We start from the raw sequence: 16142 nt of genomic DNA, 5'->3' as shown, positions 1-16142 counted from the left end.
AAACATTAAAGCTTTTATGTGTGCATAAACGATAATGGTTGGAAAGGGAATTGTTACGACTCAGTTATAAATTACTACAGGAAAATATTTAGCATTCAAATGCATAGACAAAAAACAATGCTAATCATTGGTTCTCAATGGTTAGTTATTTCTCAGATGCGTATTAAACATCCACGAAAAATACAAACCGGATATCAATATCAACCTGATCATTCATTTATTTAGCAAGTGTACTGAACAAATGGCAAGTACTAATTGTTTATCTAAATAACTTTATATTATTACAATGCATTATCACATTTATCAGTCCATGCAAATTGCAAAGTTATACTGAATTTGCAAATAACCTTTCAAAAGTTTAAATGTGCATACCGTTCATATACCATAGGAATGTGAAAATAATCTGCTTTTAGTTCTAATTTTCTCATATTGAATAAATCTGTACGATTTATCAAGTTTTGGATTTAACCGCTAGGTAACATCCATACTTATCACTATTCTCAAAAAGTTCATAATTTCCAAGCATATAAACAATTTTACTTTGATGTTGGTATGTGATTGGATCGATATTGATGTTACTTTATCAGCTCTTCATACATGTATTCTACATCTACACCATTATATACACTGCTGTTCATGATCAACAGAAAATATGGAAACGACAAATAGAACTTTCGTGGTTAAGAATTAACACTGTCACCTCAATATTGTAACGTTCCAGGGTTTTCGTGTCAGGATATACACCCGTAGTTACTTTAGTGGGCCTCCGGTGAAGGAAGTAATTATAAAAATCTTAATAGAAGTTCATTAATTGTATTGTTTCTATTTAAACAATACATCACATACAGTGGTTCATGAAATTAGATACGTTAATAATCATATACAATAAATACAGCAAGGTGCATTACTTGCACAAAGTTTAATTAAACAGTTCTTCTAGCGCTCGGTGCAAGCAAATCTACTTGGGACACGGCATATTAATACTCTGCGTACTTAGTGCAGGAACATTTACTTGGTGCACTGCATTCAAATACTCTGCATACTTGATGCAGGAAAATCTACTTGGTGCACACCCCTCTGCATTCAAATACAATTTTACTTGGTGCAGCAAATTCTAGTTTAAGAGAGACTGCTAACTGGATGGAGGCTCTTAGAGGGAAGCTCCCAGTAGGAACATGTGTTTCGTATTTTATACATAATCGTCGTTTCGTGGGACGTAATGCACAATTTATTTATAAACAAGAACACGTAACATAACATTTGACGCGTTAAACTGAAACTTAGTATAAACAAATACAAAATGAACATTTACACAAATAATACAGTCGATATATAGATTTAAAGATGTTAGGTCCAGGTAAGTTTTTTTTCTTCTGTAAAATACGAATTAGAACACAACAACGGACATCAGCGTGTATCAAGTGTGGAACGGAGACTTACTACAGTAAAAATATCAGCTTTCAAATCACCGGGGCGTAACAATATTTTGACAAACATTTCTCTTAGCTATCATCCTTATCAACCACCTTAATTCGTTTCAATATGTAGAATCAAACGGCATATTAAACTTCATCAGCAAATGCTAATGGAATGTGTCAATATAGAATAAAAGGTTTATTAATGAATAGTTAAATCAAAGTTTTGAACAAATAACTAGGAGAGAAATTTCTTTTCTAAAAATTTCATACTTTCAAGTTGATTTTCTAGCGCATGTTTGCAGCTGTACTGTTACGTTTTGTTTTGTTCTACATGTGTCGAACGTTGTGGAATGCGATGTCCTAATATCAATTTCGAAGTACATCCACTGCTTAAAAAACTTGAAATCAGGTTGTTTTAACCAAGGATTTTTTTTTCATCAATTATGAGTAACAAAACACTAATACTTATTTTGCAAGGCATACCTATTCTTCAAAGGATTCATTCTCACCCTTAACTTATTTCACGGGTCAGTGATCAAGGTCTTTTATTTGGGATAAGGTCCTTTTCTTCGATACTATATTTAGTGTGTGGAATGAAAGTTAAGTAAAAATGAGCGTCCCATAAGGTAATCTGACATTGACGCCATTTTCATGGTTCATTGGTTAACGTTGACTATATGGTATAAGGTTTGTTTATTTGATGCTTCTCAGAGAAACAGAAGAAATCAAAAGTCTATTGAAACTCTCATAGACACTGAGAATAAAGTTCAGTCATAGTGCTTAAAGAAGGTGCGACATTTCATTTCTATATTTGAAGAGATTAACTATGTTAGAACTCGTCTAATTTGCATCGAGACATAAAAAAATACATGTATATAGTTAACAATCATACATTGAAATACAATTAATATATACGTTCCAGACCATATGAGTATTTGGACCATACGCGTATGGTCTTGACCATATGCGTATACTCATTACATTAAAAAAAAATTAATTATACAAAGATTTATTTAAAAAAAACCAATGATGGTTACATGACAATGTATTATTTTTATAATTCAAATACTACGTAAAAATTAAATATTGATGCTATAGTTAATAAATATCGTAACATGACTGCAAAACATCCTATTCACAAGACAACTTAAATAAACTATGTAACTTTCCAGTGACTTCTTGTGTTCATTTTAGATTTTGTTTTAATTGTTCCAAGACCAAATACACTATTTTTCTATAAAAAAAATATTCATATCTTCAAACAAGCTACGAGTATTTGGACGACATATTGCCATTTACTCGTAATAACAAATCGGTAATGACCATCGGTATAAAATGTGTTTATTATAGTTTTGACAAGTAAGTAAAATTAACTATCTGAAACTTCTAATTTTTATTTAGCTAATCTGTTTATCATAATATAATAATAAAATTACCTATATGATAGCGTCTTTTTGATCAATGGTCATACCATATGAAGAGTTTAGAAGTATTAAAAGTAAAACTGTAACAGAGAGTTGATTACCCCGACCATATGAGTATATACCCACATGGTCATGACCATACGCGTATGGTCCAAATACTCATATGGTCCGGAACATATATACAATTCAATCATTCATACATAAAAATGGCAAACATTGATAAAGTTTTGATTTAGTTTTCTTATTCTAACAATAAAAGAAAGAAAAAATGTTATTCGATTTGCGTAGAATTGTCAAGAAAATGATTATTACAATGTTCAACATAACATTTTTTTTTATTGTGAGCGGTTAATTATTCTATAGCTTGTTTGAAGATATGAATATTTTTTTGGATATAAAAATAGTGTATTTGGTCTTGGAACGTATAGATCATTATTAGAGAGAGATCGTAAGATTGTAGTGTTGAACATCACTAATAGTTGGTGTAGATATGTAATCAGGTGTTAGTCCATGTACAATTTTGTACATTAAAATTGATTGTTGGAATTTTATTCGTTTTGTTAAAGGTAGCCTTTTATAGAAGAAAACATATTTTGATTAGATGGAACAGAAATATTACATTCAAGTATATTAATTGCTACTGTTTTTTGAAGTTTTATGATTCTATCTGAATCTTTTTGTTATAAATTTCCCCAAACTGAACTACGATAGTCTATATATGATAGAATATTTGCATGCGAAGGAATCTGATGTTAGTGCTATGGTCTGTTTAACTGTTTTGTATTTGTTGGTTTTTTTTCTTGTTATTTATTTGTGGGAAATGCCTGTTTTCCTTTGTATGTATCAGTTAAGATATCATATTTATGTTTGATTTCCTACAGTATCAAGACAAAGGGACAGTAAAACAAGTGTTCATGATATATCCTCATCACAAGAAGAGTTGAAATATAATCAAATTGATGGCCGTACAACCGACCAAATTTCGCAAACAAAACAGAATGATTCATCTTCAACCGAAAACGATGACGAATTATCATTCAAATCCACACACAGTAGCGTTACCGGATTAAACGAATACAAAAATAGTGTTACGAATAACTCAACAGGTAAGGCTTTGAGGTCTGAGATGTCCAAACTAGTACTTAAAAACGGGGGATATAATTGCGACATACAGTTGAGGTGTAAGCACTTTTGCCATATGTTAAAGGGGGCGAAAATACCAGAGGAACATTCAAACTGATCGATAGAAAATAAATAACAACACCATGGCCAAAAATAGAAAAGACAAACAGACAAATAATAGTACAAATGACTCAACATAGAAAACTAAAGACTGAGCAACACGAATTCCACCCAAAACTGGGGTTGATTTACATATCAGTGTACATGTCACGTTCTTGTTCATTGTTGTATCCATTTACAGATAAATCTTTGATTTATCACAACTCGGCAATAGAAAAAAATACGACTTGTGAGAAGGTATATTCCAATGTAGTAAGTCTATGAATCACTGCATTCCATATATGCAAAGTGTCTGTAATAATTCATGGAATGTCAAAAAGAGTTAAAGATTGAATCTTGAAATATAGCAAAAACAAATACCAAAATTAGAGAATGCAAATGGGAAACATGTCAAAAAGACAACAACCCGATCAAACAGAAAAACAACAACCGAAGGCTACCAACGAGTATCCAAACAGCGAGAAAACCCGCACACGAAGGCGAACTTCAGCTGGCCCCCCAAAAAAATCAGTGTACTATCATTGGGTCGAAAAGTTGAAAATGTCGTTTAATTTGCTCTCTGTAAATTTTGTTTGAACAAAAGATTTTAAATCTCAAGAGGATAGAATTTTATCATAAACGAAACATTCTACAATCAGACTGTTCATAGTTGTAATGTAAGATTTAGTGCATTAATATATGTTTAAAATACTAATTGCTAAGAAGACTTGGTTGTGCATTCAAGACGAATATATAGGCAATATGAATAAAAGGAAATGAGGTCTAAACGTCAATGAAAACTGATAAGTCAAGTGAATTTAATCAAAATAATGTTTTCTTCGTTAACACAATGTTAATACACTTGCAAAAAATTCAAAATGGAAAATTCATATTAATCAACTGATATAAAAACCTTGATACTTCATACAGTTTTCGTTGCTGAGCACGTTTTATGGAATCTTTCTATCCTTTAAGCATACGAAAAAGATATTAACAGGTCAAAGGTAACTGAGATCTCACTTTCATCCTATAAGAACGATGAAATATATACAATCCGATTGTACGTTATATATCAAATAGATTGTAGCTTTTAAATATGCATATACGATTATTGTTAAAACAAATAACAACTATACGACTTCGTTTTGAGTTACTAAAAACTACAGAAAAATATGTTGAACTGAATAAATATTGCAAAGACAATTACAATGTCAAAAGTCAACGGTTGATTTGTGTCTCTAAAGCTAATCAAACTTCATGCTATACTAACGCTGATGACACGATCATACAGTGATCAGTCGATGTAAATAAAATACTTTTCCGGGTAACTTAGACAAATGTTCCGGAATGTTAGAAAAATTCGGACACAATTTGCAGTTATTTATCATATAAAATCTTCAAGTTGTTGTTGTAAATGTTGTTCATAAGTTTCACTTTCAATCAGATCATCAAGGTAACATGCACAATGAATAAATTGATTTAATGATTCCATCTGTTTTACTACATATCTTAAAAATGTTTATTGGCAAATTCTTTTGCAAGTAAATCGTGATGAGGCCTCAAATTAGGTTTTTTAATAGAAACTTGGTAACATACTTATAATATATATACTTCGACGTTTGAATATGTCTTATATCAGACGTATGATAATGCAAAGACAGACCTGTTATGTTATATTTGTATTTCTCTAACCAAATAAATTTGAACGCTAATTTGTTAATGCTTCGTTGAACATTTAAACACGTCAGCAGAGTTATTTCTAAAAATTCGTGCATCAGAAACTTAGTTCAAAATGTATTGAAGAATTGAAAAAAAACTAAAAGAACCAAAAGATCAAATTCAAATTAAAAACAATCTAGACTGGTTTAATCAAATATTCAACTTCTTTTTCACAATATTGCTTTATCAAAGTGATAATGATATGACAAACCCTTTTTTCTTTGAGGTTTTGAATCAGCAAGAGAAAAATAATTGAAATGATAATTGTGAAGTTAAGTTCCATCAGTCCAGAGAAGAAGTTCTTCCTTACGTTAATGTATCAGCATTATGTACAGAACATTTTACGAAAGTTTGTTTTATAAATAACATTTTCCTTGTTGTATGATTACATTACTTTTTTGTCAAGAATATTCATATTTACGCTGACAGAATATGTTGATTGTAGTCTCGTTATTATCTCATCAATCTATCTGATTGCAGATCTAATCATAGGTTTATAAAAAATAACTTGAATTTTCCTTGTTTTGTTGAACTTTTATACAGTACGGCGATACTGGACAGGGAAAGAAACCTATTGCTTTTTTAGGTCGATATGCCAAAGTAACTGTTATCACTTATAATATATATATAATTTATGTATATGTTGTGTACAATTTTTTTTTTATAAATTATGATTTGTATTTTGAATTTGAATAGTGATTGTATAATGCTGTCCAGATTAGTACATGCATTAAATCGCACAGAATTGCATTTTCATTTTAGAATTGGCAAAAGAGCAAAAAGACAAAAGTGATGAACTTGTTGGAGAAATCTGCTCTGTTGTGGCTGAGAACGAAAAGAGTAAGGGATTCAAACAATTGGAAAGTTAATTATTAAGCAGTAGAATGTGTGTAGTGTGTTTTCGTCCATAATAGTATATGAATTTGCTGTTTTACTTATACATCAATAGCATAACATGTGCTGTTTAGATGTCCTAGTATTTTAGGTGTAAATAAGGATGTCAATCATAGACTGATATCCAGTAAATAAACTCCTCATAGAAACCAGGATTGAAATTTTATATTTACGCTAGACGCGCGTTTCGTCTACAAAAGACTCAGCAGAGACGCTCGAATAAAAAAAAATGCCAAAAAGGCATAATAAAGTACGAAGTTAAAGAGCATTGAGGACCGAAAATTCCGAAAAAGTTTTGCCAAATACAGCTAAGGTAATCTATTCACGAGGTAGAAAATAGTTATCGAAGGTACCGGGGTTATAACTTAGTACGCCAGACGCGCGTTTAGTCTACATAAGACTCATCAGTGACGCTCATATCAAAATATTTATAAAGCCAAACAAGTACAAAGTTGTAGAGCATTGAGGATCCAAAATTCCAAAAAGTTGTAACAAATACTGCTAAGGTAATCTATGCCTGGGATTAGAAAATCCTTAGTTTTTCAAAAAATTCAAAGTTTTATAAACAGGAAATTTATAAAAATGACCACATTATTGGCTGGTGATACCCTCGGGGACGTAACGTCCACCAGCAGTGGCATCGACCCAGTGGTGTAAAAGCTTTAGTATTTTAAAAAATCAAAGTTTAACAGTTAATTTATAAATATGAACATATCAACGATAACTCAAGACAACACAGAAGTGCAGACTACAATTTTCCTTTTTCCATTATATGAACACGTCAAACCATTTAGAAGGGAAAAACAAGTCATTGAATAAACACAAATATTGGAAAATTTCAATTTTTGAAATACAACTAGTTATTAATTATCTAATTACTACCACAATTTGATATTAATTAGTATTGTAATTTTCATTGTTATTAATGAATGATATATCAGTATTACAAATCCAGTCTTGAATTCTATCCTAATTCTATCTTGTTTTTGGAATTTTTTTTTAGAAATTCAAATGCGACGTCACTTTGTGCGTTGATGGATTTGGCTAACTCGGCTGTGTATTTTTTATGTGCTGGTTTAGATTGTTTTATGTAATGTATCCGTTTTTATTATGTAGTTAGTCACCACTCCGGTTTTATCAAGTATATCTATTATATAGTCATTTAATAAAATTTACTGTTTGCAAAAGTATGAATTATTCTAAATAATAAGGATATTCTTATCCCAGGCAGAAAACCCTATCCGTATTGGGCATAACTTGTTGGACCTTTTGGTCTTCAGTTCTCTTTAAAATTGTACTTTGCACGTCTGGCGTATTAAATTTTAAACCTGGTACCTTTTGTTAGCTATTATTCCAGTGTTTCTCTGTCTTTTACGTTCTCCCATTTATTTGTATTGTAGTTCTGTCATCTAATGTTCTCATTTTAATGTTATATTTAACATTGCCATAAAAGCGGGAGGGTTTGCATGCCACAAAACCAGGTTCAACCCACCATTTTTTTCTTAAAATATCCTGCACCAAGTCAGGATAATTGCCATTGTTATATTATAATTCGTTTCTGTGTGTGTTACATTTTTATGTTGTGTTTCTGTTGTATCGTAGGTCTCCTTTTATATTTGATGCGTTTCCCTGAGTTTTAGTTTTTAACCCGGATTTTTTTTTTCTCAATCGATTTATGAATTTGAACAGCGGTATACTATAATTGCATTATTTAACAAAGTTCAGGTTACAAAAGTTAGCATATACTGACGGACTTTAGAAACGCAACAATCGATTATTTTTTTTTAATTATTTTCATTTCAAAATACACAAGTTGATTCTCTAATCGTCTAAGATAAGTTTGAAATTCGAATATTGAATTGACTAAGTTATGACTAACGTTTAAATCATGTAGTATATATGCACTAGAATCCTTTTTTCTTTTCATTATTGGTCGTATCAATCGTCAAAGGCAAAGACAGCTGTTAAAAGTCCCTAAACGATTGACATAAAAGTTATCCAACAATGTTGGGAATGTTTTTAGTCAAGTTTTCCCCCTTTCTAATTTTGCCCATGTCCACACATTTCAGTCTGTTTTTGCAGTAATGTGTTGTACACTGAAACATTTATAAACAATACTAAAGTGGATGAAGTGGCATTTCAGAATACGAGAAACATTATTGATGTAAATCTGCCTGCCATGACATCCAACAACTTGCTAAAACATGACGTTGTAGCCATTATACTGTGTTTCAAATGATATTGGCTTATTTAATTTGAATGATGTTACGTTAAACTACATGTTGACAAGGTACATAGGTGGTCGCTTACGAGTAATGACTACCTGCTCTGAAGTTTTAGGAACTGAAAAAGTAATTTTATAGCGCGAAATTGTTCTCCAAAGATCGTCCACTAAATTCCCTGTAATTTTCTAATGACACAATTTCAATTTTCCTTTCTCAGTCGTGACGAAAAGGAAAATCAACATCTTTTTTACACATTATAACTTGGCAATGGATGCAAGGAAATGTTTAAGGAAGAAAAATTCTCAAAAAGTCATGTATACGCTTTTAATTTCGAGTCAAAAAAATTGTGCAACGTCAGCAATCGGTGATGTTTGAGGAAATTCAAGTCCGCCAGTCAATGTTTTAGTATCACTTCGATAATACAGTAACTCTTTCTAACGATAAATATTTTGTGGGTTTTATTATTTATTATTCTAAAAATTAAAATGTTTATGTTAGGTTTGATTCCGAAAAAAATATTAACCGATGAGTTTGAAAAAAATCTTTTCCATTCTGTTGAAGTACAATGTATGTACACATGTTTTGTCATATTGATATTTGAAAGTTCAGCACCAGAAAATGTCGTTGTTTCGTATATGGGGATAGGTCTTACCATCGTCATTCTATATGTTAAGTAAATGACAAGATAATTTCACTTATGTAACCGCTGTATTTGTTACATTAGGCGTTTTGTAGTATTTTACGAGATTGTTACCACACGTTCATAACACTAAACATAGTTAAACCATACAATAAAGTCATTCAGAACGAAATGTTTTAATAGGGTATAGAGGCTGTTAATTCTACATCTTTTCATTTCAGTATCTTCAAAACAGCATAAAAAAGAAAATGACGAGATATGTATTGTTGTGGCAAACAAAAATGCGATTGAGGAAAACAAAGAAATGTGTAATAAGTTTTTATACAGCATATGGGTTTGCATATTTATTTGCGAAGTTGACTGATACGTCCGTCATCAGTTATAAGGTCAAATATTTTTTCGGCATAAGTTTCTCTCAATAAAATTGAATTCTTATCATTATAATCTATAATCAAAATGATGAATCGGATATTCATTACTTAAGAAATAATTTATGGCAGCCCTATAACTGTTTTCTTTTAACCATGGGTTGGGGATTTATATTCGATTATTTTACCCTGAGCTTTAGTGAGGGGTAAAATACGATTATAAATGCCCAACCCATGGTTAAATGAAAACAAATCTACGGCTGCCATGAACTATTTTGATTCTAATAGGACAAATTCTGTAATTTTATTAACCATGAAAGCCCTATACATACGATACTATTTTGACTGTTCCGTATTACCCAATTTTGATAATATTGATATTATTATATTATTCAATGATTATTCCTTTTTAATCGCATTTTTCACTTATATATTTTTTCCAATTTAACTTTATTCGTTCTGATGCGTAGAAGACGCTTTAAATCTCCCGGTATTTACATTTGATTTTTTGTTTACGGAAACATAGTTGCGATTGAGGAAAACCAAGAACTGCGTAATAAGTTTTTATACAGCATATGGGTTTGCATATTTATTTGCGAAATTGACTGATACGTGATCAGTTATAAGGACAAATATTTATTCGGCATAAGTTTCTCTCTAAAGAAAATTGAATTCTTATCATAATAATCCATAATTAAAATGATGAATCGGATATTCATTACTTTACTACAAACAATTGTGTTGTTGATCATACTACTTTTTTTGTTTTATTACGTTCATAATGCTAGTATTTTTTGAAAAAAATTTCTATGAAATAATGTATGGCGTTGTACTTCGATTACTTTACGTTTTTGTCAGTTCTAATAATTATTGGGAAACTTATATCTTTTTATAAAAGTCGCCTTATTTTCCTGTCCGTCTGTCAGTCAGCCCATCCGGTCATGGCTCTTAACAAATAGTATCTAGACAATTTTCTGTATTTTCACATTTTACAGTGTAAAAATATCGAAAAGGGATAAAAGCCTTTTGATTTTTAAAGTCAATGTGCCAAGATAAAAATAACTGTTATGACATTTTATATTTTGTTTATGTATATTGTAGTCCATGTTCAGAACATTAAAAAATTAGTCATATTAATCTCCCATAATGTTATCTAGAAAAAAATCATTGAAGAACAATAGATTTTGTTTTCACCTTATCTTTCAGCATGTGAAAACGCGAATACAGACGAAAGTAAGGAACCCGTTGAAGAGACCGGTACTGTAAATACCCATAACGAAAACAGTAAGGAAAACATAAAATTGGATACTTATTTTGTATTATAAAATGTGTACAATTTTATATTGTGTAAAAATGAATAAGTAATCTTGCTAATGCATCAATAGCATTACATGTGCTGTTCGGTTGTCTTCATTTTATCTGATACGACGTATAAAGATTTATATCAAAAATATGTATACATTTGACTTTCTTTTTTTATATAACCGTTAATTAAGGGAAAAACTCCCTCTTTTGTAGTCTGTGAAAGTAACAACATAAGTTTCATCCATATGAAGTTTGCACGTTCAAAATAAAAAAAAATGTCGTGAGCATGTTTTGATTTATCGCTCTTGTCATCCTCCTTGCACATTTTTTAGTAAACACCATGAGGAAGAATACCAATGCTACAGTTGTGTAGGGTACATTGATAGTTTCATAGTATTTCCCGAAAATAATATCACATATAATTGACAATAAACATAATTAATAATAAACATAATGTCAGTAATTTAACATTGTTAGAAGTTTTCATTTTATACAACCTGTTTTCATTTCAGCTTCAATCAACGAGCATAAAGACAAAAATTACGAATCAAATGAAGAGACCTTTACTGACGGAGACGAGAATATTAAGATTAAGGAAAACGAAGAATGGAAAAGTAGGTTTTATATACAGCAGAAGTGTTTGGAGTTTAAATTGTACACATATATATTTGCGAACTTTACTTATTTGTCATAAAAAGTAAAATAACTAAAAACTCCGAACTCCGAGGAAAATTCCTAACGAAAAGTCCCAAAGCAAATGGGAAAATCTAAATCTCAAACACATCAAACGAATGTATAATTGCCTCTTTTGTCATTACTAATAATTGTTGAAAATTGACTAATTGTTGTCAATTTGTTTTGAAAACCAATAATTTAAGTAATTCATGGTTTGGATATATGTATAAGCATTTATTATGTATTGAGTCTTTGTGTTTTATACAAACATGAAGGCAAATTAAGGTTAAAACATCGATTTAAATTGGTATTGTACCTACAATCAATGTCAGTAAATCTAGATAAACATTAAATATTGACTTCACTGTAGGACACCAATTTTCAATATGAACCGCAATTTCTGGATAAATTGATAATTACATAGTATTTTACAAAATCACAGTTATAGTCCAGTGTGTGTGACAACACTCATTCTTAGAAAAGATTACCAATTTTGTATGCGTGTACAATACCATTTTAGTAGTGACAGAAATTCTTTATGGACAGCATTTTCATTTTGCATCTGAAATTAAACAAATGTTGTGTTGAATCAGGTATAATGATCTCCAATAATTTAATCTTCTTTGAAAATATAAAGAATAAGGCAAAAACAGGTATGGGAGAGAATATGCATCAATGAGACAATACAAAATAATAAGTTAAATACAGAAAAAAATCGTTTAGCTGTATATGACACATAGGTAACATACCCTTAAATTCTATTTCATTGAGATATTTTTAACATTACGAAGGGATAAGTTTAATTCCGTAACTTTATGATGTTTAAACTAAATAGAAAATGAAGTTCATCTCCGACATAGGTTCTACAGAAATGAAAATTTCTTTCTTCCGTCATTGTATATAACAACAGCTAATATTATAGTTATTTGGTTTGCATGAATATTTAGTTACCCTTGATTGAGGTATGTTTTGTCTATAAAGATTTTCAAAATCATATAAACATTCTATACCTTGATCATCTAGTAAAAGCATATAAATCTGTAACGATTGTACAATTATGATTAATTTTTTTTTTAAACTCTAAAAATTACTTTCAGTTTCAGTTTCATCAAATATTTCAATGGTGAAATATGTTGTTTTCTGTTGGAATATACTTACTGTCTCATACTATATCAAATGCAATTACCAACAATCAACTTTAAAATATAAAACTTCTATACCATTTGACTTTCAAATTGTTTTTTAATATTTGATTATACACTATTGTATTGCCCCTCGGAACCCTGTGAACAGTAATTTAATCTAAATCCGTAAGCTTTGTTTCTATGAATATGAAACTATCATGATGTTTTATGCCATTTTGTTTTTCTTTGTTGACAACTTTTTTTGTTTTCATAGTGAATAACATTATAAAATAATGTAGACTATTTTTAATTAAAAAGACCTGACGTTATATATATGCAAATACATTACTAAATTAATCTATACTTTGTATATTATATCAAAATGGATTAAAACGGATGTATTTCCTATGGTTTTTTCAGTTTTTTTGTTTTTTTGTTTTTTTTTAATATCCTCAATTTCCTCAACATCTTCAACTGTTAAACTCATGTTTTATTTGTTATTTTACAGTGACCAAATTTAAATTTGAGACACATGATCCAGACGAAAGTGTCAATACGGAGACAGTTAATGTCACAGAAATGACGGAAGAAAGTTTTAATACAATACTAAAAGATCTTGAAGGTAATGTCTTTTAAAATGTATCGCAAGTACTAATACACAACGTTGCCTTTTTTTTAATGACAGAGTTTCTTCAATTTTATCAAGAATAAGGAAATGTGGTAAAATTTCCACAACAGCAGAAGGATCTACGACATGTATATTCGGAACATTTGCTTTCCGATTTAATCGCCGGTAACGCTTGCTTTCCGACTCTGGAAAAGCGTACCTTCCGATAGTGTCAAATAAAATTACAGAGAGGTTGAAGGTATGATGCTACAATCTTAAAACAAATAATGAATTATCAATTTTCTCAAAAGAAATTGAAGTTGGCATAGCAAAAACAAAAATAACCAGGAATCCAGTGATTTCGTTCATATACGAAATGGGTTGTCCTGTAAAACAGAATTACATGAAATCCATATTCCAACTATATTTGACTAGGGTAGCCAGTTTTCTTGTCGAAGATGGGTGGTGTTCTCTGGGCACAACAGTTCCTCCACCAAAAAAAGAACCAAAACAACTGTCCGCCTTGATATAGACAATAGTTATGAAAGTGGCTTTTATTATCACACTTCAATCCAATAATATTTTTTTTTAATTATTTCTTATTTAGAAAGCGAATCGACAAAACCTGAATCTGCAGATTCCGGTACTGATAAAGGAACTACATCCAAGGACCCAAAATCAGATGACTAAGAAGCGAATGTAAATGACTTGGAAAACGGTTATTAATTTTTACATGTACGGGTTTTTACATTATTTTATACTAGTACAGCCTAGAGGTCAAGTTTTGATTTAGATTAATTTGTGTGGGAAAGAACCATATAATGCTTAAACAAAAATAATAATCTATAAAATTGGTAAATCCTAATTGTTTTCCGGATTGCTTTCAAAGTGACAATTAGGGAAGATTAAGTATTTCAAAAGCAATTACAATTTTAACTTTTTCAAAAGGTGACTTCGACAATGCTTTTGTCTTTTTCGTCCGTCTTCACTTAAGATTCGGCTGTGAACATACTTTCATTGATTTTGATCGGAAAAGTTATTTGCAATGCAATAATTTTCAATGAGTGATTGTTTTCATAGATTTTTAAGGACATCAGCTGTTGAACAGAGAATATTTGAAAAATTATCTCATTATTTATGTGAACGAACATTTTAAAGATTTATCAATCTGCATAATCTTCGAAAGGCCGACTTTTGTAATTTTAAGATTACTCTGCATAATTCATTCATTTATCATTGCAGGTTAAAAAAATATTGAAAAAAAAGACGGAGATCAACCGAAGAACAGAGATGGGATATCTGACAGAGATTATATTGCAAAGCACCATGCCAAAAATATATATTCAAGAACAAAATAAGAGCTAGGGCCGTTTAGGATCGATATTATTTACAGTTTCATGAAGATAGCGTTAAAAACTAAATTAAATGTTGAAAAACCATGTATTTTTATTATATTGTATATCGAAACTCAAATTTGATTTATAACGGTATACTCGTAAGACATATTATTTTAGAGGAAAGATGACTGTATAGTTATTAAAGGTACCAGGATTAGAATTTAATACGCCAGCCGCGTTTTTCGTCTACATAAGACTCATCAATGACGCTCAGATAAAAAAAGTTATAAAGCCAAAGAAGTACAAAGATGAAGAGCATTGAGGACCAAACAATTCCAAAAAAAGTTGTGCCAAATACGGCTACGGTAATCTATTCCTGGGATACGAAAATCCTTAGTTTTTCTTATTAAAATGATCATATAATTGATATTCATGTCAACACAGAAGTGCTGACTACTGGGCTGGTGATACCCTCGGGGACACACATTATAAATATAATGCTAATGATATAAAAATAAAGTTATTAACACTAACAACCGAAATAAAAGGTAACACATAAATATGTCAAGGTATAATAGTTGAATGTATTGTAATAATATGTCATTTTTTATACGAGTATGACTACTGCATGAACCTGTATCTAATATCTGTCTTTGTAGACTTCGAGATGCATTTGACAGACTAGAAATATTAGAGCTATTGTATTGCATTAGAAACATTTTGCTTACGATTAAAAAGATAAGATGTTTTCAGTAATTTAAGTGATGGTGTTTGTAGATGTAAGTGATCTAAAAATTATTTCATGTGATGCCGTGTGTCAATAAAAAAATAAAAGCGTTGAAAACAAACCATTTGTCTTCCTTTTTTTATGTTGTTTTTCCTTCAAATTTTCATCGCCGCTAATAAAATAGTGTTTTGATGAAGATGTGAATGATTTTGTGGATGTTGATGAATGTTTAGATGTTTGATGTTTTTATTTCTTAAGTACCGATGCACTGAAAACCATATATTATTCAAATGCATTTAAGAATCTTCAAATTGAATCTAGGCGGAAACCCAGTTGAAATCAAGGTTTATCTAAAGAAATTGTAAAATGTGACCGCCTTTACACCACAAAGTTTACTATTAGTACAAACACATTGATGCATCTAGGAAAGTTTTAAGGCATGGCAGGACCTAGATATA

The 16142-nt window shown here is 30.4% G+C and overlaps 1 protein-coding gene across 1 annotated transcript in view; it reads left to right on the top strand.

Annotated features, from left to right (window-relative positions):
* LOC139512597 (myb-like protein X) overlaps positions 1–15790 on the top strand; it is a 35585-nt gene extending 19795 nt beyond the window's left edge. The window contains exons 13-20 of the mRNA XM_071300322.1: positions 3724–3948; positions 6545–6622; positions 9763–9849; positions 11116–11193; positions 11727–11828; positions 13522–13635; positions 14228–14355; positions 14863–15790. Of these exons, the coding sequence (XP_071156423.1) occupies positions 3724–3948; positions 6545–6622; positions 9763–9849; positions 11116–11193; positions 11727–11828; positions 13522–13635; positions 14228–14310 (767 nt within the window). The 3' untranslated portion in view covers positions 14311–14355; positions 14863–15790. The remainder of the gene's footprint in view (positions 1–3723; positions 3949–6544; positions 6623–9762; positions 9850–11115; positions 11194–11726; positions 11829–13521; positions 13636–14227; positions 14356–14862) is intronic.
* Positions 15791–16142: the final 352 nt, after the last annotated feature.

This window comes from Mytilus edulis, chromosome 2 (assembly GCF_963676685.1).
Source record: "Mytilus edulis chromosome 2, xbMytEdul2.2, whole genome shotgun sequence".
Lineage (NCBI taxonomy): Eukaryota > Metazoa > Mollusca > Bivalvia > Mytilida > Mytilidae > Mytilus > Mytilus edulis.
This window is presented reverse-complemented; position numbering and strand designations above follow the sequence as displayed.